The 26032-nt window shown below is 40.0% G+C and overlaps 1 protein-coding gene across 2 annotated transcripts in view; it reads left to right on the top strand.

Moving 5' to 3' along the window:
* The window catches only part of CCDC112 (coiled-coil domain containing 112), a 29064-nt gene extending 3999 nt beyond the window's left edge, over positions 1-25065 (top strand). Inside the window, exons 2-10 of one of the 2 annotated variants that reach the window (XM_080804043.1) lie at positions 6249-6370; positions 9900-10021; positions 13073-13162; positions 15348-15423; positions 15831-16221; positions 19692-20105; positions 21965-22060; positions 22812-22930; positions 23282-25065. In XM_080804043.1, coding sequence (XP_080660169.1) covers positions 6249-6370; positions 9900-10021; positions 13073-13162; positions 15348-15423; positions 15831-16221; positions 19692-20105; positions 21965-22060; positions 22812-22930; positions 23282-23324 — 1473 coding nt within the window. In that variant the 3' untranslated portion in view covers positions 23325-25065. The remainder of the gene's footprint in view (positions 1-6248; positions 6371-9899; positions 10022-13072; positions 13163-15347; positions 15424-15830; positions 16222-19691; positions 20106-21964; positions 22061-22811; positions 22931-23281) is intronic. The other variant, XM_080804044.1, reaches the window with a different exon arrangement.
* Positions 25066-26032: the final 967 nt, after the last annotated feature.

The following is a 26032-nucleotide window of genomic DNA, read 5'->3' as shown; positions in this document are numbered from 1 at the left end:
ATAAATTTGTGTGGTTTAAGCCAAAAAGGTTGTGTTAAACTAATTTGTAGTAAGTTGTTGCAGTCGCAGTAGGAAACCAGTACACCAGAGATGACCTGAGAAAGCTCTGAGCCTTCATCTTTGTCTGGCCTTGAAGCTCTGTGCAAGAGACAACAAGGGCTAACGTTGACGTGTAAACTGCCTGTCTACGTGTTGAGGCTATATCCCAGTATGCACACAGACCCCTTCAGCAAGGGCTGGGAGACGTACTGGTCACAGCATCTAGGAAAACTTCTGACCAGTCAACCATTAGGTGATAACTGAGCTAACCAAGCAGTGCCATACAAACAAAGAATATAGACTTCACAGAATTAGTTCAGGAAGTTGACTAAACAGATGGCAACAACAAAGAAGCTTAGGGTTGGAAGAAAATTCTACTTTCAGAGTTAAATTATATTTTCTTAATAAAATTGTTCTGTTTATAATATAATAATAATTGTATATTGATATGGTATTCAATTATATTAACCAAATTATAGTTTTTAAATATCAAGCTTTTAACAAAAACTATGAGACATACAAAAAACCAAGGACGTATGATTCACAACAAGATAATTTTTTTCTTAAGCAGTAAAAAGAAGCTATCTCAGAGGAAGACTAGATGTTGGAAATAATAGACAAAAACTTTAAATAAGCTGTTTTAAATTCATTCAAAAAACTAAAGGAAACCATGGCTACAGAACTAAAAGAAAGCATGAAGATGATTTCTCACCAAATTAAAAATACCTATAAGGAGATTAAAATTGTTTTTAAAAAATCAAATAGAGAGGCACCTGGGTGGCTCAGTAGGTTAAGCCTCTGCCTTCAGCTCAGGTCGTGATCTCAGGGTCCTGGGATTGAGCCCCGCATCAAGCTCTCTGCTCGGCAGGGAGCCTGCTTCCCCCGCGCCTACCCGCCCCCCTGCTCCTCTCTCTGCCTACTTGTGATCTCTCTCTGTCAAATAAATAAATTAAAAGTCTTAAAAAAATCAAAGAGAAATTCTGGAGTCAAAAATTACAAGAACTCAGATGAAAAGTTCATTAGAGGGGTTCAGGATCCGATTTGAGCTGGCAAAAGAAAGATTCAGGAAACTTGAAGATAGGCCAATTCAGAGTATCCAGACTGAGGAACATAAAGAAAAAGAGAAAAATGAATAGAGCCTCAGAGTCCTGTGAGACACCATGAAGGTCATACATAGTGAGAGGCTCAGGAGAGGAGAGAGAAAAGGGGAGGGGCAGAATATTGGAAGAAATAATGGCTAAAAACTTGCCCAGTTTTTTTTAAGCAGGCTCCACAGCCAATGTGGAGCCAGATGCAGGACTCCACAAATTTGATGAAAAATATTAATCTACGTATTGTTAGAGTTTGATGAACTCCAAGTAAAGTAAACTCAGAGATCATAGCTGGACACATCATAATCAAACTGTTGAAAGACAAAGACAAAAATTTTAAACATCTTGAAAGCACCAGAAGAGAAACAACTCGACACATACAAGGATCTTCAGTAAGATTGACAGTGGACCGCTCATGAGAAACTTTGTATTCCAGAAGGCAGTGGGATGACATAGTCAAATTGCTGAAAGAAAAGGACTGTCAATCAAGAATTCTATGTCCACCAAAATTATTCTCTAAAAATGGGGAAAATAAGACATTCCCAGACAAACAAACAGTAACATATATCCCTACAAGAAATATTAAAGGAAGTCCTTTGAACTGAAATAAAAAGACTACATAGAAATTCAAATCCAAATGAAGAAGAATATGAATAAAGAGTACTGGTAAAAAGTAAATGGGGAGATAAAGATAGAAGTCAGTCCTAAATGTACTTTTTTTGTAACAAACTTTTTTTCAGAAGATAGAGGAGGGAACATTTTTCAACTCATTCAACATTTTCAACTCATTATTATTGCCCCGATACCACAATCAGACAAAGAAATCACAAGAAAGAAAATAACAGACTAGTATTTCTTATGAATACAGATGCAAATTCTCCAACAAAACACTAGCAACCCAAATCTAACAACATATGAAAAGGATTACATACCATGATGAGTTGGGATTTGTTCCAGACATGCAAGCTTGGTTCAGCATATGAAAATCAATCAATATAATAGAACTTATTTATTAATAGAATAAAGGACAGACCTCATAATCATCTCAATAGATTTAGAAAGAACAATGTACAAGAATCAACACCTTTTGGTGATAAAAAGAACATTCAACAAACTAGCAATATATGGAAACTCCTCAATCTGATACAGACATCTATAAAATGCCTGCAGGTGACATAATACTTAATGACAAAGGATAAAAAGCTTTCCGCAGGGGCGTCTGGGTGGCTCAGTTGGTTAAGCATCCACGTTGGGCTCAGGTCATGATTGGGGTCCTAGGATCGAGGCTGCTTCTCCCTCTCCCTCTGACCTTTGTCCTTACTTGTGCTCTCTCTTTCTCTATAAAAATAAAAAAATAATTAAAAATTTAAAAATTTTTAAAAAGTCTTCCCACATAAGGTAAGGAACAAGACAAGAGTGTCCATTCTCAGCACTTATCCACTGGGAAGTCTAGCAAGGACAATTAGGCAAGAGGAACAAATTAGAAAAGAAGAAGTAAAACTATCCTTATTTGCAGGTGGCATGATTTGTATATAAAAAAACTTAGAGGATCTATGTAAAAACTGCTAAAGCAAATAAATTTGGCAAGATTGAAGGATAAAAAAGCAATCAATAAAAATCAGTTTTAATTCCATATACTAGCAATGGACAAATCAAAAATGGAATTAAGAAAATAATTCTGTTTATAGTGGTATCACAAAACTAGAATGCATAGGAATGAATTTAACAAAAGAAAAAAGCAAAGCTTATACTCTAAAAATTCCAGAACATCACTGAAAGAAAGGAAGACATACATCATTGGATATTTTAGGCTTATGAATATGAAGAGTTAAAATGGCCGTAATCCCCAGATTGATTTACAGAGTGGAAATCCCTCTGAAAACCTCAGTTGCCTTCTTGTGCATAAATTGATAAACTGATCCTAAAATTCACATGGGAAAGGCATGGAACCCAAAATAGCTAAAACAATCTTGAAGACCAAAGTTGGAGGACTCCTAATCCCAATTTCTTTCTTTCTTTTTTTTTTTTTTATTCATTTGACAGACAGAGATCACAAGTAGGCAGAGAGGCAGGCAGAGAGAGAGGAAGGGAAGCAGGCTCCCTGCTGAGCAGAGAGTCCAATGCGGGGCTCAATCCCAGGACCCTGGGATCATGACCCGAGCTGAAGGCAGAGGCTTTAACCCACTGAGCCACCCAGGCGCCCCTAAAGAATACATGGGAGAATTTTTTTTTTTTTGGACACATAGAGAGAGATTGATCACAAGTAGACAGAGAGGCTGGCAGAGAGAGAGGAGGAAGCAGCCTCCCCGCTGAGCAGAGAGCCTGATGCAGGGCTGGATCCCAAGACCCTGAGATCATGACCTGAGCCAAACGCAGAGGCTTAACCCACTGAGCCACCCAGGCATCCCCCTATTCCCAATTTCAAAACTTATAACAAAGCTATAATACTCAGCTGTGTGGTACTGGTATAAGGATAGACATATAGGTCAATGACATTTAAGAGGTGCATCCTATGTATGGGCAGTTGATTTTCAACAAGGGTGCCAAGATAAATCAATAAGGAAAGAAGATTCTTTTCAACAAGTGGCATTGGGATAACTAGATATGTACACACAAAATAGAACACTTAGACTCCTGCCACACACCATATGTAAACACAAACCCTAAATTGATGGAGACCTAAATGTAAGACATAAAACTATAAAATTCTTAGAAAAAAGATATAGATGTGAGTCTTCATGCCCTTTGAATGTTTTCTGTAGGCTGTCTAATGCACAAGCAGCCAAAGATAAAATGGATAAATGGGGCTTTATCAAAATTGAGAATGTTTGTGCTTTGAAGGGTGTTACCAAGAAAATGGAAAGATGGCTCAGGGAAATTGGGAAAATATTTGCAGGTCTTTTACCTGAGAAGGGAGTTATATCCTGAATATATAAAGAATGCCCCCAACTGAACAATAAAAAGAAAACCCAATTTTCATTTTTTTATTTTTTATTTTTAAAAGATTTTATGTATTTGAGAGAGAGAGAGAACACATGAGCTCGGGGGAGGGACAGAGGGAGAAGGAAAAGCAGACTCCCTGCTGAGCAGAGAGCCTGACGTGGGGCTCAGTCCCGTGACCCTGGGATCATGACCTGAGCCAAGGGCAGATGCTTAACCAACTGAGCCAATCCACATACCCCAACAACCCAATTTTTAAAATGAGAAAGTAAAATGTTGGAGTTAACCCTAGGATCCAAAAATTCTGCGGTGAGTTGTATGCTCAAGAGAATGCATATTCATACTGAAACTTGTACACAAATATTCAGAGTAGCGTTATTCATATTGGCCAAATATTGGAAAATAGCCCATTGTCCATCAACTGATGAATGGATAAACAAAAGATGGTAGATCCACACAATAGAATATTATTCAGCCATAAAAAGAAATGAAGTACAGATTTATCATGCAATGTAGATGAATATTGAAAACGTTATGCTATGTGAAAGAAGCTGGACACAAACGGTCAACACATTGTGGGATCCTGTTTATATTAATTGTCCAGAACAGGCAAATCCATGGAGTCAAAAATAGATTAGATGGTTGCCAGAGGCTTATAGGGAAGGGGAGTGGGGAGTGAACTGCTGACGGGTATGGGATTTCTTTTTGGTATAACAGAAATTTTCTGGAATTAGATAGTAGTGATAATTGCACACATTTGTGAATATCTTAAAAACCATCGCATTGTATGTTTTAGATGGATATATATATATATATATGCACATATATATATGGTAATGTGAATTATATCTCAGTGGAAAAAAATATTTCCTAAATTCATTACTTTTTTTTTAGCTTGTTTCTAGAAATGTAAAAGAAATGTAAAGCCTTGTTTCCCTTCTCTCTCATATAAATCGATGTGTCAGCAATTCCTCTTTGTTATAGATCCAAGATAGATTTAGTCTTTCATTTTTTTTTTTAAGATTTTATTTACTTGAGAGAGAGAGAGAGAGAACAGGGGGAGGAGCAGAAGGGGAGGGAGAGGGACAAGTAGACTCTGCAATGAGCAGGGAGCCCAGCGTGGGACTCAGTCCCAGGACCCAGAGATCATGACCTGAGCCAAAACCAAGAGTCGGATATTCAACCGACTGAGCCACCCAGGCGCCCCTCCTTCTTTTCCTACCCACCGCCTCCCCAGTGGTCCTAGACACCATCATTCTAGTGTTGCTGTACCAGGTGCTTCCTCCATCCTTCTGCTTCCAGGCTTGCTTTACCTCCTCTCCTTCCTCCCACCAATTTATTCTCCGAAAATGGCCAGAGAGAGTTTCTTAAAAGATTACATGTATCGTGATATTCTCCTAGCTCAAAACCCTTGAGTAAAATCCAGGCCCCCAATGACTTAAAATGCCAAAATGACGGGCCACATACCTGCCCGTCTACCTTCATCTCCTACCAAACTCCCCACCTTTACTAACATCATGTCACTTCTGCTCTTTCTCTGTTGAACCAGCCAAGGTCTTTCCTGCCCTGCCACTTTTGCACACACTGGGCCCTCTGCCTGGGACCCCTTTCCCTACTGCTCTGACATGGCTGGCTCCAGTCTTCCTTATTACGTGTCATCCTCTCAATAGAACTTCTGTAGCCATTCTAACTGAAAAAAAGTTTGTTAATCCATTATCTCTAACTCAGTCCTGTTTATTTCTTAAGTAGCACTTATTGCAATTGGTATTTTTTAAATTTATTGTTTGTTTACCCTTTTCTGTTTCCCCCACCAGACTTTAAGCCCAGGGCCCTGTTGACGGGGTCATCATTGTTTCCCTGGCGTCCAGCATACCACACATCACATCATAAGTGTTCAGTACATATTGTTCAATGACTGAAAGAATTAGATCTTTTTGTAAAAATCCCCAGAGACTTAATATTTAATTTAGATTTTAAGGTAGATATTCCTTCCACAAAATATATTTTTAATTTCAATTAAAATAAACAAAAATAATTTTTAATATATTAAATAAGATGGGCCCCCACATTATCCCCCAAGAGACTTCATTACCGATGCTTTCTCTCTGAAAAAAATCCTGTCTTCATCTTATGCCATTTCTATTATCGATGGTAAATTTGTTTTTATTCTCTGTGTAGAACGACAGCTGTTTCGGTACTTCGGGTGGGATTCGTCCTTTTCAGCTTCAAAACTGGAAGCAGAAAGTTAGTCGGACAAAGAAAGCAGAGTTCATTCGCACAGCAGAAAAATTAAAAAATCAGTAAGTATAAGAGCATTATCTTCAATTAACATTGCTCGCCATGTTATTGTGGACAGCATGAAGTTCATTCTACTCCTTCTAATTCTACTCTACGCCTTCTCCAATCTCACATTAAGTTACAAAATTCTAGTCACTGGCTTTCCAGAGATGAACGAGAGAGGGAGGGATATGAAAAAGACAAATGATAACAGACTATGTCCCACACAGTTTTAAGTGGAGTTATCTCAGTTTCGTGTGTTATTTTGAGTCAGCATATTTCAAGGGAAACAAAACAGTTATTTCTTTAGATCGCATGCATCTGTACATTTTCACGGACCAATGTAAGCACTTGGTAAATATTTTTGAGAGAGTCAGTAGTTTTAACGAAGAGTCTGTACCCTCAAGTTATTTTTCTTGAAATGGCCTTTTCATTGATCTCCCTCCCTCGGTCTCTCTCCTTTCAGATCCGTCCAGCTCATTAAGACTAAAGTAACTGAGCAGTTGCCATTTGTTTTAACTGTTAGCGTGTGTGTACTTTTTTCTTTTAATAGCCAGTGATGTCTATTGCATGTTCAGCCTTGTCAGCAGCGCCATGATATGAGAAATATTGTGAAGGAGGAGCAAAAGCCTTAGAGCTCACAGCACCCAACCCTACCCTGCAGCTGCTTTGAATTTGTACAAGATCAGTTTGCTAAAGAAGTCAGGAGAACTGGAGCCTGTTGTAGGGAATGGTCTCTGGCCCAGGATTAGTGGCAGTTCTGTTTAGAAATTCTGCAAACAAAAAAGTATACTCCTGCGTTGTGAAACGTTAGACCATATTGTAGCTTTGGGGGATTGAATGCTCTCCGCAGGGATGTACTACTTATATTTTTTAAAACTCAGAATTTCGGAAAATACAATTTTATTTTCTTTTTATGTCAAAAATGCATGATTTGAGGTAGGACTGGACCTTAGGTTGGGGGTCTGGCTTCTGTTTGTCCTTAGATGGGTAACCGGCCAAGTGGTTAATGGCCATGTCTACAGCAAACCAAACCAGTAGAGACTTTCTTTGCCAGTATGTGCTCGTTTTACAGCTCTGATTAGGCTTTCTTCATCTTGTTCTAAGATTTTGCAAAAACTCATGGAAAGAGTATTAGAAAAATCCATCGGTAGAGTGTCTCTGGCCAAAAATTTTCATTGAATACAGAAAAAACAAACAGTTCAGAATATAATTCTGTTTAGTTTTCCGCATAGGTAACAATACAGTCACACGATTCAAAACTCAATACACACCGAGGGGTACACAGTGGAAAGTCTCTGTTTCACCCCACCCACTTCCTTCCCTTCAGACAGCCGCTGTTTTTAGTTTCTTATGTATCCTTCCACAGCATTTTTATACGCTTAGGAGGAAATAAAAATACATATTCAGAGTTTTCCTTTTTTATATAAATGGGAGCATACTGTACACACTGCTGTGCATCTTGCTTTGTTTTGTTTTATTTTTAAACTACGAGTGTATCTTAGATACCAAGGACTTGTTGATTTTGTCAGGCAGGATTGTGGCCTTCTAGTTCAGCATCTGTAGTCCCCAGAGACGCACACTCAGGTGTCCTGGGGTGGAATTATATCATGTAGTGGATTGATTTAGAATGCCTTCACAAAACACAGAGAGAGATGAAAACGGAAAAGAGCTAGGTGCAAAAGAGAGGTCACGTTGTCAAATCAGAGTGGCATGAGGGTACGCGAGGGGAGTCATTTGGTCACTCTCTACTTTTGGCTGTGTCTGACATTTTCATATAAAACCTTTGTTAGAAGAAGAGTGCATCTTGGCAGCTCTTTCCCCGTCAGCACACAGAACACGGTATTGCTGGGCTGTGTCCCAGGGCGTGAATGTACCATGATTTATGTAACCTGCCCCCATAGTGGTGGGCACTTAGGTTCTAGTCCATCTTTGGCCACAACAAATCACAGTATCTGCATAGGTCCGTGTCATTTTTTGTATGTCTAAGTGCATCTTTAGGAAGAATTCCTAGGGGGAGAAATGCTCAGTCAAAGGCCTGTGGGTTTGCAGATGTAATAAATATTGCCAAACAGAGCACTATAGGCAATTTGCAATGCCACCAATAAGGTGTGAGAGGATCCGTTTCCCCCACAGTTTCGTCCACAGAAGGTGTACTTACACTTGGGATGCTCGCCAGTCTGATAGGTGTATGACGTTACTGTGGTCTAGTTTTACTTTGCATTTCTCCTCTTGTGAGTGAGGTTGAGCATCTTTCCCTGTGTTTAGCTGTTTGTCTCCATTAGTCCATTTTGAGTGTCTTTATAGGGGTATATTTCTAAATCAGGAACCACAAAACGTAACTTACTTACCGTCCTAGCATATCCCCTGTCCATGTAGACATTTCTGTCTGACCCTGTAATTTCCCCCACCAGCAACCAGAGCCTAGCTGGGCTTCCCAGTCCCAGCACAGGACTCCAGGAGCCATGCTTAGTCCTTAAGAGTTGACATGCCAACTGATATCTGCTTGACAGCTCTGTTCTACCCTTCGCTTCCTCTCCCAAGCCCACATACTACTGTATGATCTTCTCGGCCTTTGAGATAGCCAGGTAGGGCCCAGAACGGTCCCATCTGTTTACCCCACTGAACTTTATAAATATTAACTTTTTTTAATGGATGGCGAAGTGGGGAATATTGGGAAACTCTCCCTTAGATAGTTACCCCTCAGGTTGTATGAAATTAAGTCAATGGCCTGAGACATTCCACCGTTCATTAAATACAGGATTCCTGGAGAAGAATTTGTGTTGATTTCTGGAAGAAGAAAATAAATTTCGTTGTCCAACCAGAAACTCTTCTTGCTGGTGTCTGTTTTGTCTTACCCCAGGGTTCAAACTAACATTAGATCTCCTTACTGGAATATGGACTAAGCCCAAGGAGCAAAGATGACACCAAAAATGCTTTGTAGTCCTTGTAGACGATATCCCTAAATACACCAAAATGCCTGTCTGTGCAGATTGTTTGCCTCTTGAAATTTTAGTTTTATTCATTATATTAATAATGCACTTGCGTAGTACATTTTTACCGTATGGGGGTGTGCCCTTATATAATTTAATCACAGCCCTGTTTAGGGCTCGCATTTTAGTGAGGAGAAAGTTCACCCCAGCAGAGGCTAAAGGGCTAAAGGGCTTGGGTCCATTTACAAAGCTAACTGCATCTCCTGAAAGCAGCCATCATCAACGGTGGCCGTTTTCAGGCCACAGGAAGACTGACCTGGAATCAAGAGCCAAGCCAGACAACTATTGTATTTTCAAAGCAAGTGCGTGAGTGTCTTTTCTGAAACTCACATTTTTTCATTTAAACAGCGATTCAAATTACTCATGATTATAGTTGAACTTGACTCTTTTCTAACTACTGCTGTGACTCCTTAGCCTTAATTAATTCTCATAATTATATTTGGGCTCCTTGGACGCATTAACCCGTCCATAAGTACTGATTATAATGAGCATCTTCGTATTTTAAACAATGAAAAATATACTTAAATCACATTTATGCCATTTGTTTCTTTTCCTAAAGAGTTATTAACATAGAAAAAGACAAACACAGTCATTTCTACAACCAAAAAAGTGACTTTAGAAGTGAGCACAGTATGCTGGAAGAACTGGAAAATAAATTGATCAACAGCAGGAAAACAGAAAGTAAGTTGAGTTTACGATGAGGTACAAACTGTTGAGTGACATCAAGTTGTGGTTGTGTTGCTCTGTCTTTGTGGATTGACTCTGTTATATTCTCTGTCAGAATACTTTCTGTTTGGTAATATGTCTGTCTGGTAGGGATTTGGGTCTGTTCCTTCTGGTCCCAGTTTGGTCATCCAAACTGGATTGTTTTCAATATACATTTCTCTCTCTTTAAGAAGAAAAAGAGGGTTTTGGGTTTTTTTTTTTCTGTTGCCAAACCCGTTCATGTCATTAAAATTTCTTAAAATGAAGGGAAATTGGTTCCTGGGCTCTCAGGTCTTAGATCCTCAACCTGGTATTAGTGACTGAATAAGTCAACATCAGCGGATGCAGGAACTAGACTTAGTAGTGGTACGAAGTGGGGAAGGCACACAGCTGCTTAAACCTGAGTTTGCTTGTCTGTGGTAGAAAACCCACCATTTCTGCCTCAGGGGAGCTGCTGGGCATCCTGTGAGGTAATACATGAGAAAGTGCCATATAAAGTGCACGATGAATTATGTTCTGTTGTTTGTTACGAATATTAATCATTGTTAATGGTGTACTAACTATTGCCCTTCAGAAAAGAATTCTATAAAAATATCTGATTTTGTTGTAGATTTTATGTGTTGCAAAATGAAAAAAAAAACTGCTTCGCGTTGCATAAAGGAAAAATAATGGTTATCAACTAAGCCTTGTGAACCGTTAAGACTTGTATAAAAATCACACTGCCTCTACTCCTTTATAGTCAGTTAAAAGAAATTCTTAATAAATATTCTCTTGCAGAGTCTAAGATTGTAGTATTGTAAAAAGTCATCTTCTGTCAGGTAATGGCAAGAACCATTCTTCGTCTTTTGTTGGGATGACAGCAGGACCTAATATAATTACCAAATGTCCAGTTCTCCTCTTTGATTTATGGAGAAACTGAAACATCCCTAGTTTAATATTTCTTCCTTTCTCTCAGTTCTTTTATAGATGACTAAGAAACTTATCTTTTTTAAAAAAGATTTTGTTTGTTTATTTATTTTAGAGAGAGAGAGCAAGAGTATGAGCAGGGGGAGGGGAGGAGGGAGAGAGAGAATCTCAAGCCAAAATCAAGAGTCAGACACATAACTGACTGAGTCACCCAGGCGCCCCAAGGCTGATCTTTCTATCTCTTGATCATGCCATTCCTGGAGGGTCTCCCTTCTGTGCATTCCCTTTAGTAGGACAACTTCGTTTCTGTCTTTTCATTTCCCATTGTTGCACAGTTTCACCTCTCTTTATTCGCACTTTGTGTTCATCTTCTCTGGGAGAGCATTGTCTCAGTATAAGTTTATAGAAGTTTCTCTTTGCCATGTTACAACTTAGAAGAAGTAAATACCTTTTCCTCGCCTCAAACATCATGCCACAATTTTGGCCTGTGTTTACGTAATGCTGTCCTTAACGGTCCGCCCGAACATACTGTCATTTCCAAATGAATAATTAAGGGATCATTTGCCTGTGGCATTAGCACTGTAGTTGATCAAACTGTGGCAAAAATGAAATAACAAAACTGTTACTTCCCTAGTTACTACACTTTGCTAGAGAAGTTGCCTGACCTAGAGTTCCAACAGTGAATGAATGAAACCCCATAAAATACATTGGATATGTTTCTGCTTATGGAACTCTTGATTTTTAACAGAAATTAGAACAAACCTTGGGGCGCCTGGCTGACTCAGTCAGAAGAACACGTGACTCCTGATCTCGGGGCTGTGAGTTCAAGCCCCACGTTGGGTGTAGAGATTACGGAAATAAATAAACAGATTACTTAAAAAAAAAAAAAGATAGAACAAACCAAAGTCACATGTACATGTGTGATGTTTGTTTTGAATATTAACACTGGCTCTGAGCCTGTAGGTAAACTTAAAAAAAAGATAATTGGTTTTAAGGGGTACCTGGATGGCTCAGTCGGTTGAGCATCTGCCTTTGGCTCAGGCCCTGATCTCAGGATCCTGGGATGGAGTCCTGCACTGCCCTTCCTGCTCAGCGGGGAGTCTGCTTCTCCCTCTCCCTCTGTCTGCTGTTCCCCCTGCTTGTGCACTCTCTTTCTCTGAGAAATAAATAAATAAATAAAATCTTTTTAAAAATTGGTTTTAAGGACTTTTAGACAGCTATTGGGTGCCTCATGCTTATTTGTGGAAAAGTTGTAAAAAAGGAAGAGGGGGCACATAAAGTACCCCAATGATGATAAAATAATATTATTCTACGAGTATGTATATGAATATGTGATACTAGCTTAATAACTTAAATAAACATTTAAAGTGAGGTGATTATTTCAGAAAGAAAATATGAAAGAAGAATCCAGTCTTTTCTGCTGCTGATACAGAACATCTGAAAATGTCTTTGTGAGACCTTCATCTGGCTTTTACAGTGGGCCTAGGCTGTTCCTTCGGGCTAGCCCCTTGGTCAAGCTTGGTGACTTGTAGCACAAGTACCACTACATAGCAGCTGGGCATCTCCGCAAAGCCATGACCATGACACCAGTGGGTCTCCCCAACCCCGGTCACGGAGGCTGCGGTTAGATGACATTAATTCTCATCAGGAGGTTTGACGGTATGCATAGAATTAATATTGGGTAGACAGTTTTAATATTCCAACAGTAGAGATCAAATTGTATTTCCATAAATTATAACAAAAAGCAAAAAAAAAAACTTTCTAAGAGCAGAACATGATTACATCTGAGCTGCCGTTCCCTGTATTTAGAACAGTGTCCACTCACTCAATCTCCTAAGAGTTAAAAAGAGAGAGAGAGAGAGAACAAACATTTCCTTTCATAGTAAGACTTAACCCATTGTGCTTTTAAGTATTGGAGGAAACTGAGGGATGCTTTAGTTAGAGCAAGGGTACTTAAGAATGTTTGGGCTGTTTTGACACAAATAACCATCTTTTTTCCTTTATTTAATTGCTCTTGGCTATCTTTCACTGAGTGATGGTGATCAGTCTTATGTGAAGAACCCTGAGTTATAACCACCTTTGTCATAGAGTTATTTGAAAGTACATACTTCTTCCTTGTAGGAGCAAAACTCCAGCAGCAATTGGCCAAAATACACAACAATGTAAAGAAGCTTCAACACCAGTTAAAAGATGTGAAGCCTACCCCTGATGGTGAGTGAATTTAGATTTCATGATCTGACTTACATATTTATATTTGCTGTTTTCATTAGAAATATTTATATACTTGGGTCACCTGGGTGGCTCAGTGCGTTAAGCCTCTGCCTTTGGCTCAGGTCAAGATCTCAGGGTCCTGGGATCAAGCCCCACATCGGGCTCTCTGCTCAGCAGGGAGCCTGCTTCCCCCTCTCTCTCTCTGCCTGCTGATCTGCCTTCTTGTGGTCAAATAAATATATAAAATCTTTTTAAAAAAAAATATTTATATATTCTCCTAATAAGCACCTTTTTCCCCCTGGCATTAATGGAGCTAGGCCATATTGGTTAGGGATCGGGAAAGATAGATTGGATAATTAACCGTGACAGGTGGTATTTATGTAGTTCTTTACCTTTAAAATGCTGTCGCATCCCCCAAGTTAGGAAGTGGATAGAACAGATCATAGTGTCACGTGCAGGATGGAAACTCTGGTGTGGAGGCGTTCAGGTTCAGCTACTGAAGAGGAAAAGGACCAATTTCCTGATTCCTAGCCTAGTGTTTTTCCCACCATTTGCTTTTTGAAATAATCGCCTTTCAAATAATTGCATTTCAAATATAGAAGGAAAAGCTTAATAGTGTTGGGACAAATGCTAGCCATTTGGAAACAAATGAAATAGCATCCTTACCTGCCTGAGTACGCCAACATTCATTCCTTTTTTTTTTTTTTAAGATTTTATTTATTTATTTGACAGGGAGAGACACAGTGAGAGAGGGAACACAAGCAGGGGTAGAGTGAGAGGGAGAAGCAGGCTTTCTGCACTCAGCAAGGAACCCGATGTGGGACCCGATCCCAGGACCCCAGGATCATGGCCAGAGCCGAAGGCAAATTCTTGACTGACTAAGCCACCCAGGCACCCCCCAGCATTCATTCCTGAAGGATCAAATCACTTACTACTTATATGCTTTTAGGCAAATGACTTGAACTCTCTGAGCTTTTATTTCCTTAGCTGTAAAAACGGAGATAATTATAGGACCTACCTCAGGATTCTTGGGGAGATAAAGTGAGACAATGCATATGAAGCACTTACCCAGTGTTTATAACCTAGGAGGCACTAAAAAATGGTAACTATGACTATGCTAATTATTATTTACTAAAGTAATACATGAAGCCATAAAAATTGTAGAAAAGAACAAGAGAGCATATTTTTACAGTTGTATTCTAGTTTCTAAGAGTGATGATCAGAAGCCATAGAGCCAAAAGTAGACATAACTGCCTCCTTCATACACACACAAAAAATCCCGGAACCATAAAGTTGACAAACAAATTAGGAAAATATCAACAATACATATGTAACTTAAAAAACTAATGTCCATAACATACAAAAAGTGCCAACAAGATTGGAGCAACAAAGATTAAATAACCTAATGGGGAAATGGGTGAAGATTATCAGGGGCTTGTTTATAGCAAAAGAAATACAAAACGCACATGAAGAAACTGCTCAGGCTCATTAATGATCACAAAAATGTCAGTGAAATCAGTCCCGACCCATTTCGCCTTTCCTTTTGGAAATGGTCCACGGTGCACAGGAAGGGGGCGCTCAGGAGCCATAAGTGGTGTAGAGCTCCCCAGCAGAACAGTGCGCCATCATTGATCCTACCGTAAAGCATGCATACTTTTTGGTGTGGCATTCACATTTTTCAGTTGTTGTCTAAGAACACTTGAGTGTACAGGATCACTACACAAAAGTATTCGCCCCAGCATTGTATCTACCGAAAGGTTCATCACTTGGAGAGTTAATGAAAAGACTTAGGGTAAATGTAGACATCGAGATAGCATGAAAAAAGAATGAGGGGGGACATATGTATATTGACATGGGAACCTAACCACATGTATTTAACCCCATTTTGTTAAATGAAAACTGCTGTCACAAGGCAGTATGTGTAGTAGTAGACATTTCTGTGTGAAAAATAATGATAGTACAGTTTAATTATACGTGTGCACAGGAATAAATCTATAATTGGGAAAAATACAGCAGGCATAAACATTAGCTTTATGAAAGCACAACTGTGTTATCCTTTAGGTTTAGAAATGTTTCAAAATTAAGGCAACATTCCATTTTCTCCTAACATTTTATTCTTAGTCCTACTAAAATACAACATAAAAGTCTTTCCATGTTTGTTTGTTTGTTTGTTTGTTTTTTACAGTTGTTGAAAAGCTCAGAGAAATGATGGAAGAAATTGAAAATGCGATTAACACTTTTAAGGAAGAACAGAGGTTGATGTATGTTTTAAATTCCTTTTGATATAAGATTATGGACCTTTATCTTTTATTACCTCTCCAGTAGGTTGTTGTACACAAGGCATTTTTTTTTGTTCTGTATTTAGTATTATACACAAGAGCAATATAACATCTCTCTTCCTTTGTTTTGGGTTTTAGATTGCTTTTCATGTTTCACGTGAATTTTCATTTATATTTGGACAAGATAGAAAACCCAAATAAGGATTTGAAAGATGTTTTTTCCCCCTCTGAGGAAACTCTTTTACGGCTTAGATTTATAATGTAAATAATTTTAATTCAAGAAGATGACATGAAAAGAGTTGGGAATAATGAAATTTGAAGAGGGGGAGGCAAGGTCCATTTGGATTGGTTTGTGGCTTATTAGTCAAAGTTTACCTTTAAAATTTTAGATATGAAGACCTTCTGAAAGAAGAGAAAACCACCAGTAATGAGTTGAGCGCCATATCCAGAAAAATCGACATGTGGGCTTTGGGAAGCTCAGGAGCTGAGGCGGCCCTCAGAGCCATGCCAGGCAAGCTTCCTGTAGACAGAGAAATGCCAAGCACTCTTCCAGAAGAAGTGGTAGATTTCGAAAAATTCCTTCAGCAAACAGGCGGGCGACAGGGGGGCTGGGATGACTATGACCACCAGAACTTTGTGAAGGTGAGAAACAAACATAAAGGGAAGCCAGCGTTCATGGGAGAAGTTCTAGAAAACCTTCCTGGAAGAACGCAGGAGGAAGTTCAGCAGCACGAGAAATGGTATCAAAAATTTCTGGCCCTGGAAGAAAGAAAAAAAGAGGTAATAATCATGACAATAGCTATTACTTGCTGTATGTTTCTGTCTTCCAGGCACTGTGTTAGACTCTTTAACACGGATCATTAACTTTACACCCACTTGGGAAGTGTGTTTATAGTCCCCCACCCCACTGTCCAATAAAAGAGAAACAGAGGCAATGAGAAGTTAAGTAATTTTACCCAACTGGTAGAGCTCCAGCTGAGCGTCTCAGGCCCTGAGAAATACAACAGCAGGCCACAGACCTTCTGAGGGTGGGCAGAACCCTCCGTGTCCTCCTGAAATGTGGGAAATCCAGAGCTACTTAGGCTTTTGGTAAAAGTCATCTTCCCACCGAGGCCCGGCTGTTTTCAAGAGAAAATAAAGAGGCAGTAGGGAAAGACTCTTTGATTCTTAACAGTTCTTGGAGTTTTGGCACTTAAGCCTCATTGTTTATTTTAAAAGACTCAAGATGTTGGCTACCCCAGGGGAAAGAGTAACTATTACTGGTAGCAGATACCTTACAGGTTCCATTTTCACAATGATATTATTTTGGCTTTGGTTTAAATCAGGACTTCTCAGCCTTGGCACCGTGGACTATTTGGGTTGGAGACTTTGCTGTCCTGTGTGCTGTAGATGGTTAGCAGTGTCCCTAGCCTTGACCTTCAAGGTGCAGTAACACCCCCTTAGTTGTGATCATTGTGATCATCAACGATGTCTCCAGACATGGCCCAGTGCCCCCTGCAGCGCAAGAATTGCCCCTGGTGGGGTCCTGTGGGTTTAGATAGTCTTGAGTCTGAGTCCGAGTCCCTCTTGTAGACTTCTGCTGCAATAAACATCAGCTGGTTTGGTTTGACAGCAAAAGTATGATTGTTCAACACATGATGTACCTAAGGAGCATTGAAGAAATGTGGATTCCAGGTTTAATTTAAAATTTTAGAGGAAATAACTAGGGTTTGTGTGTTATTTTTTTCCCTGTGAAATAAGTTGAGGATAGGAAAATTGGCATTTGGGACTTTAAGAAAATTCTTTTAAATAAGTCTTTTTTTTTTTTTGAGAGAGAGATTGAGAGTGTGCACATTTGAGATCATGCCAGGGGGACGGTGAGGGGAGGAGGGGCAGAGGGAGAGGAAGAGAGAGAATCTTAAGCAGGCTCCACATCCAGCAGGGAGCCTATCACTGGGTTCAATCTCATGACCCTGAGACCATGACCTGCACCGAAATCACGAGTCAGATGCTTAACCGACTGAGCCACCCAAGGCCCTGGAAACAAGTCATTTTTAAAAACTCAAAATAATGAGCTGTTAAGAATTATTTGGGCTTTTTTCCAGGATGCTGAAAACATGGGGTCCCTGGACCAGCAAAGTCAACATCACCTGGGGACTTATTAGAACTTTCCGGGCCCCAACCCCAGACCTAATCTGAGCTCCGGGTGTGTTCTCACGACGCCACTGGGTTAGTCCATTAAGAGCTCAAGCTTGAGAGCCACCTCTCTGGGGAAAAGGGGCAGGAACAGTGCTTCTTGCAATAAAGGTGAACCACCTGGATTCTAGCTCCCTCTTCTCCGCAGTCTGTTTCCTGATATTTGACTCTTGATTGAATGTAGGAGTGTGGTTGAGTCAGGTTGAGGGTCGTTCACTGAAGTAGGACATGTTGGAGGAGAAGAGGGAAGTTTGGGGGAAAGCATTGCGACTGTAGTTTTAACTCTACAGAGTTTAAGGTGATGAGTAGGAGGGACGCCTGGCTGGCTCCGTGGGTGAAGCGTTCAACTCAGCATCTCAGGGTTGAGAGTTCGAGCCCCACGTTGGGTGTAGAGATTACTTAAAAATAAAATCTTCTAAAAAAAAAAAAAGATGATGGGTAGGAAATTTTCCATTTTTATCTCGGACTTCCTTTAACATGCCCTGTGTTTTGCCCAACTGAAGATAGTGACTTTCAGACGTGCTCTGAACTTTCTGGCCCGAGCATCCTTGCTTGTCTTGTTCTGTCTTTTTAGAGCCTCCATTCTTTCTTTCCCCTCCAATACCAGCCCATCAAAATCTGCCCAGATCAGAAGCTACTTCCTGTTTGCCCACTCAGACACAGAAGTTCCTCAGAATTCACAGACGTCTTGCGTATACTTTTTTTTTTTTTTTAGAGAATGAGTGTGAGCAAGGGTTGGGGGGAGGGCCGAGGGAGAGGGAGAGAGAGAATCTCAAGCAGGCGCTGTACCCAGCGCTGAGCCCGATCTGGGGCTTGATCCCACAACCCTCAGATCATGACCCGAGCTGAAATTAATAGTCGGGTGCTTAACCGACTGAGCCACCCAGGCGCCCCTTGTTTATACCTTGTTTATACCTCTTTAATGATGTGCTAGGGCGCATTCTATATGCTAGTGTTTTGGCATGTATCTTATCTCACCCCGAGCTGTGCTACTCAAACGTCGCCCGCAGACTGGATGTCACTTTGTGAACTGTTGCTGGTTTCCAGTAGGATAAATTGTGCCAGAATCAGGTACTCAGTAAGCACCCTGTGTGCTTCCTCACTAAAGGAAGCAGTGCGTTGATTTACATTCTGGCATGAATTCTCGGTATTTTTGAGGACCTGCACTCTGAGAGACTCTTCTAGAAGGTGCTTGGTGGTGTTTTAATTATCTGTGGCTCCTCTCCCACTGCCTTGTGTACAGTGCACGTGCCATGGGGATTTCTTTCATGAGTGTACGCTGCACCATGAGAAAAGATGAAAAAACATTTTCCTGACTAGAGGGGAGAGTGTTTCAGGAGACGTCTCCTTTATGGCTGCTAGCAGGCTGCTAGAATTTTAAATAATATTTATATACTCACAAGTGCAGTACAGCAATTTTACTTTTCTTTTTTTCACACTCGTGAATCGTTATGTGCCAGGCACTGACTCACTGAATCTTCATAGCAGCCCTGTTTGAGAGGTACTCCCCCACCGCTTTTACTGATACGCAGAGGGAGGTCAGAGAGGTTCCGTGACACATCCAAGTGCACACCTACTAAATGGCGGGGCCAGGATTTGGTCTCAGACAGCTGGCTTCAGACCCCATGCTCCCAAGCCGCCCACTTTTAATTCCTCTTTTGATATTTGACCAGAGGAAGAGGTCACCATTCTAAGCCTGGACAGACGGTTTGGAAGCAGAGTGAGATGATCAGAAGAAAGAGATGTTCCCCACGAACGCAAACGAAGAGGGTAAAGGAGAGGAAGCTACTTGACGAGGTGCCGTCCTTGTGAACCTGAGAACTAAGAGAGGAAGGGGAAGGCCAAAAGAACAAACCACTCTTCAGTGTTTAAAAGATACATGATTTTTTTTTTTTAAATGAAGTAGAAAAAAATTGCATTGGTTCAGGAAAAAAAAAATGCTTTAAAACCTAAGCAACCAGCCTCCTGCAAGCAATGTTCTTTCTAGAAAGATGGATTTGGGGTTGCCTTTTCAAGTGCTCTTGGTTATTAAAAATGTTTTTCTCTTCCTGTCTCTCTCTCTTTTTTTTAATCAGTCTATTCAGAATTGGAAAACCAAAAAGCAGCAAAAGAAGGAGGAAATTCTCAAGTTAAAGGAAAAGGCGGAGAACATATCTCTGCTCTTCCACAGTAAAAACGAAGATCATCAGAAGCGAAAAGAGGAGCAAAGGAAGAAGCAGAAGCTGGCCGTGGAAGCGTGGAAGAAGCAGAAAAGTCTAGAAAGGTCCGTGAGACGCGCCTCCCAGGTGAGAGAAGAGGAAGAGAAAGAGAAGAAGCAGCAGAAAGCGCGGCAACGCCAGTTTAAACTGAAATTGCTCCTGGAGAGTTACGCCCAGCAGAAGAAAGAGCAGGAAGAATTTCTGAGGCTTGAGAAGGAGACGAGGGAAAAGGCAGAAAAGGCAGAAAAGAGGAAAACGGCTGCCGAGGAGATCTCCAGGTTTCAAGAACGAGTGAGTCAGTAATGGTTCCTGGGTCCGCCTTCAGGGCCCCACGTGGGGGTGTCCCGCTCCAGACTGAGGTCCGCCAAAACGGGCCCGTACCCGGCGTTCATGTGGTGAAAGTGAGGAAGCCATGCTCCCTGAATCCTAGTGGGTTGTCCCGCCCCCAGGGAAAGACAGATGTGAGACCGCGCAGAAGTGGGGTGATGGGGGGGTTCGCCGGGGACTTCAGGAGGCAGGCAAGCAGCGAGGGAAGTGTTCCAGAGCTGTGGGGGTCAGACAGAGGTGATGCTGGGGTGCAGTCTTGAAGGAGAAGAAAGGCGGGGATCCTTCCTGGCAGAGGGAACAGCATGAAGGGCAGAGGGAACAGCATGAAGGGTAGCAGTGTGGTTTGGGGGGAACCTGTAAGAACCGCAGCGATCTCAGGGCACCAGACAGGAGCTGGGAAGCAGCCGGGGAGGACGCTGGAAAGGTAGTCACGGGTCAGGCCACACATGGGCTGTGCTCTCTGCCAGACCTGCTGGCCCTGCGCCCACTGGTGATGCGCTCCCTTGTTCACTGTCCGTCTCCCCACCGTCATGAAAGCTCCATGAGAGCAGAGGTCTCGTCCTTTTGGTTCATCCGTGTACCCTCAGGTCTAGTATGGTGTAGAAACTCAGTGTGTACTTAATGGAATCAAGGTAACTGCTGAGAGGTAGGGGAAAATAAAAAACATACACAAGAAAAATGCTAATCGAAGAAAGAGTACAGTTTTACTATTAAAGTGGAATTCAGTCCAAAAAGTATTTAAAAAGATAAGGAAAATTCTTTATTTTTTCAAGATGTGTTTATTAGAGAGAGAGAGAGAGAGAGAGAGGGCACATGCAGCACGCAGGACAGGCAGGGAGGGGCTGGCCGAGGGAGAAGCCCCAGCAGACTCCTTGCTGGGCCTGGAGCCCAGGGTGGGGCTCGATCTCATGACCCTGAGATCATGGCCTGAAACCAGGAGGCAGGTGCTTAACCAACTTAACCCCAACTTAATGTGGGGTGCTTATCCCAGGTACCCCAAGAAGGATACTTTAAAATGAAAAAGGGTTCAAATGAGATATAACTGGGGGTGCCTGAATGGCTCAGTGGGTTTAGCGTCTGCCTTCAGCTCAGGTCATGATCCCAGGGTCCTGGGATCGAGCCCCGTGTTGGGTTCCAGCCCCAGTGGTTGGCTGCCTGCTCAGCGGGGAGTCTCCTGCTCCCCCTGCTGTGTTCGCTCGCTCTCTCTCTCTGCCAAATAAATACTCTTTTAAAAAATGAGATAGAACTGTTATGAAATAATTCTTATGAATTGTTATGTGCGTCAAAAGACATAGACGCAGCTGTCATGAAGCAAAAAATAAGGGAAATGCAAAGAAAAATCATAGACAAAACCACATTAATGGAATTTCCCTTGGTCCATACGTGAAAATCTTCCTAAATAACAAAAGATCCCATGCATACTCCCCACTGCCCACCAAAAAAAGGCAAGCAGGCCACATAATAAAAGACCAAGAAAAAAACAAGAAATCCTGTAAAATAGAACATATGTGAGAGATCTAAAACCAGATATATCTGTATTGAAAAGTGAAAATGGGCTTAGCTCAACTATCAAAGAAAAGGAGTTTTAGATTGAACTATAAAATAAAACAGCTAAAGAAAGCGATTCAGAAAGGATGGGCATGTGTTACATTTATATTCAGGATAAAGACAGCTCTTAGCCTTTGTTGGAAAAGGTTGATATTGAAGTATTGATATTTAGGGTAATTTAATTTTTCTTGCAAGCTACTGACCTTTGAAATAAATTCTAATGAATTTTATTTTCTTAATGTTACCCTCTATTGTTGGTGTATTTTTTTTTTTAGGATTTACATAAACTTGAATTGAAAATTCTAGATCGACAGTTAAAGGAAGATGAAAAGGCAGAAAAACAAAGAAAACTGGCAAAATTAAAAGAAAAGGTGCTGTGTGCTAAGATTTATTTTTATTGTTATTATCCTAACTCCTTGATTGGTAAGGAGGCAAGCATGAAATCCATTTTCTTTATATCCAGAACTCTATTTCTGTATCGCTTCCTCTAGATTTCGTACTTAAAGGATTTACATATTACAAAGCACAGCTTAGCACAACTTAAGCAACTGTTGGGATTCTGCCATTTCACATTCTAAGCACCTTATTTTCTTTTACCCTGAATTAATTTTCTCTTCTTACTCTTCATTCTGTTTTTCATTTTTTTTTCATACGTGCCTCTGTTTTAGACCTATAGTTGCTAGGAGCATTGCTTAATCTCCCTGGGAGTACACGGACTACAGATGTTGGTGACTCTCCTGGAAACGAAGGATTTTCCTGGTGGTTATTTATCCTAAATTCATTGTCTTGCTATCCCACAATCACCCTTGGAGGCATTACATTTCCCTCAGAATAGAAACAAAAAATAGAACAACAGTGGAAGCAGAATACAATAATTGAACTAGAAAAAAAGAAACTAAATTAAACAGTTTATTAATAGATTAATGGAGTCCAGATTTTATGTTAGCTCTAGGAGCACAATCGGAAGTTTGCCAAAAAGGTTATTAACAGTTTTATTTGTTTAGCAAATTTCAAGGGTGTTTCTTGTAACTGCTTGCTGTTGTTACTAAAGATCTCACTCACTAGCCCAAACTTAATAGCACATATAATGTTAACTGGCACTCATTTTCTTTCTCATTACAGGTTGAAAACAACGTTGGTAGGGATCCCTCTAGGCTTTACAGACCTACCAAAGGTTGGGAGGAACGGACCAAGAAGACGGGACCCACAGGCTCCGGGCCACTTTTGCATATCCCACACAGGTAAAAAGGAGTTAAAGTGGGTGTCCACTTTACAATAACTTCATAACTACATGTTTCTATTTTAGACAGTTTCTATTTGTATGCTCTATTTTACAGTTAAAAAGTTGATAAAAGTTGCTAAATAATGTTCAGTTACATAGATGTTCTATCATTCCCATGCATTGAAAACTTGAGCTATTTACACTTCTTACCTAATAACATAGAGTGGCATTTAAGTCACCCAGAAAAACATTTTACTTATCTAGGAGGCGTAGTATATTACCTCTCAGTGAGTCCAACATAGAATTTAATTAGTTAGGATTTCTAAAAAATTCCTTTTGTATTTATAATTGCCCTTCTTCTTCTCCCTAGGGCTATTCCGACCTGGAGACAAGGACTTGAGAAAAGAATATGAGATAATGAAGTTGGTATTAAGTTGATGAAAGTGTCAGCATGTTCAGACCAGGAGAGAGTCAGTGCCCATGTTCTTTAAGTAGTACTAGCCCCAGTCAGATTGGTAACCCTGTTGTTTGTGAACGCACAGGTACTGAGTTCCCTGCGGCGCTGTTGGAGCTCGTCTATACTCAGTGGGTATTTAATGTGTATGTTGGCCTATTATTGACGTAAACGTTATTTGAATAAGTGTATGTTACACACATGATTTCATTTAAATTCTGAGAACATTTCAAAGATATTTTGTTTTTGTCATGGCATAGCAAAATAAATTGGGTCAATCATAGAGTATCTTTTTTTTTTTTTAAACAAAAATTTTGTAACATTTATAACTTAGAGGTGAATGAGCTCAAGGAACAGAAATGTAAAGATTTTCCTTTCTGGGGGGAAATAAGTCAGTACTTTTCTAAGTTTAACAAATTGGTAGTTTGTCAGTTGCTACATTTTTGTGTAATAAATATTTTGTATTTGTTGGAAGCATGCTTTGTTTTATATAGAGAATATTTATTTTAAAAATATGCCTCACCTCGAAATACCCTATTATTTATATTATCGACATCTTTTTGGTTTCCTTTGGCTATGCCAGATTTCCCATTAGCCTTTCTGGATGTCACACATTTATAAAGCCTTTGAGTCTTTCACATCTTCTGGCTGGTGCAGTTTTCTTTACTGCTTCTGTTTGGCTCAGAATATTTGGTCAAAAGAGGCAACTTTAAAATTTCCAAACTTTTATACGTGAAAACACAATTTAACTCAACTTCTCATATTATAAAATCTTAGTTCCTAACTTTAATCAGTCCCCATCTTATAGGAAAGGTATCATATACATAATAAATATGAAAGAACTTGTGTTTTTTATATTTTATCTTAGAATATCTTTAATTTATAACTTGAAACATCTAGGTCAAATGACTCAGAAGTTTACTGTTAGTAAACTGTTAGTAGTAACCTTTACTTATTTCACAGTTAATTGTCAAAGTTGATGGCTTCCAAATTTTGGAAACTGAATTTGATTACACAATTATTGGTGCAAAATGAGAGAAATAACATAAAATATCCTTAATCAGGAATGCCTGTTTTATTTGTAGCCCTTGTTCTCTTTAACTTTGTTTTTAAATGGTTGGAGGCAGTTTAGAGACACAATATTGGACAACAGATTTTAAACACAGAATGGAACTACTATACTATAAGATACACAAAAGAAAGCCTTCTTATATACGGCTTTTGAACACTCCTTTTTGTTGCACACAAAGGTAGCTTTCCATTTCCTGCATCAAAGGTAAGCATACTGGGTAGTGTGATTTTTGGCTTTTTGTCTGTTATTTTTTTTTTTTTGGTTTGTTTCTTAATAAAAGTATGGAATTTTCTTTGACAAAACCAGTCCTTCTAACTGAATCTAAAACAAATGAGGGATGTATAAAAGGTATAGAATGAGCATAATTAATAGTATCTTCAGTTGTAGGCTCAGAGAAGAGATAAATAAACATTTCATTTACTGGTTTAAAAAGGATCTGAGGGGCACCAGGGTGGCTCAGGGGGTTAAAGCCTCTGCCTTCGGCTCAGGTCACGATCTCAGGGTGTTGGGATCGAGCCCCGCATCAGGCTCTCTGCTCAGTGGGGAGCCTGCTTCCCCCCTCCCTCTCTCTGCCTGCCTCTCTGCCTACTTGTGATCTCTCTCTGTCAAATAAATAAATAAAATCTTTAAAAAATAAAAAAATAAAAAATAAATAAAAAGGATCTGAGTAAGAACTTTAGGAAAAAAAAACCCTAAAGGGAAAATGTTAATAAAGCACCCTTAATTCCATCACTCCATGCTAACTTTTTCCAAAAACATACCTACATATTTTAAAGTAGCTACAGTCATAGAGTATGTTTTATTTACTATACTAAGTTATACATACTTTCCTATGTTTCTATAGAATTCAAACATTATTGTTTAATGGCTAAATAATGTTTAATTATATAGATGTCTTATCATGCCTATATGTTGAAAACCTGAGTTATTTACACTTCTTACCTAGTAACGTAGAGTGGCACTTTGCATGGGGGTTGGCTTCTGTCATGCCTCTGTCAACAATCTTGTGTGGTCAAAGTCACCCACTTTTGCTTACCTAGGAGGCATATTATCTCTCAGTGAGTCCATCATGGAATTTGGATTAGATTGCTGGTTCCTGAGCTGAGACTCAGAGGAAAATTATCTGTGTTCTCTTTAGGTGGCCCAGTTGAACAGGATTGCCTTTCTGAGCATGTATCGACTGCATTGTTTGTAGTAAATTAAATGTGTGTGATATGACCCCACTTTCAACATTCTCAAACATTCGGTGGTGCGTGTGTGTAAGGGAGAGAGAAAGATCTTAACTGTAATGACAATGAAAACTCCTCTAGATGAGGCATACCTGAAAAACAAGGAACGTGGCCTCCCTATTTGTAAGGAAGCCCAAGAACAGCCCTTGGCTTATACCCAGCCCATTGGTAATGCCGTATTTGTTTCAGACATACAGGAATACCTGTGAATAAGTAGTAACTGGTACCTAAAATTAGGCGCTTTGGGTTATTGAATAAGGAGAAGATAACTGCAGCCCACACAGCATGTATTTTAAATAGATTTTTCTAAAAAGGTAACAATTAAAATTATACTCAAACTTAGCTTAGCCGACTATAGAGAACTTA

Source organism: Martes martes, assembly GCF_963455335.1.
Source record: "Martes martes genome assembly, chromosome: 5".
NCBI classification, from domain to species: Eukaryota; Metazoa; Chordata; class Mammalia; order Carnivora; family Mustelidae; genus Martes; species Martes martes.
This window is presented reverse-complemented; position numbering and strand designations above follow the sequence as displayed.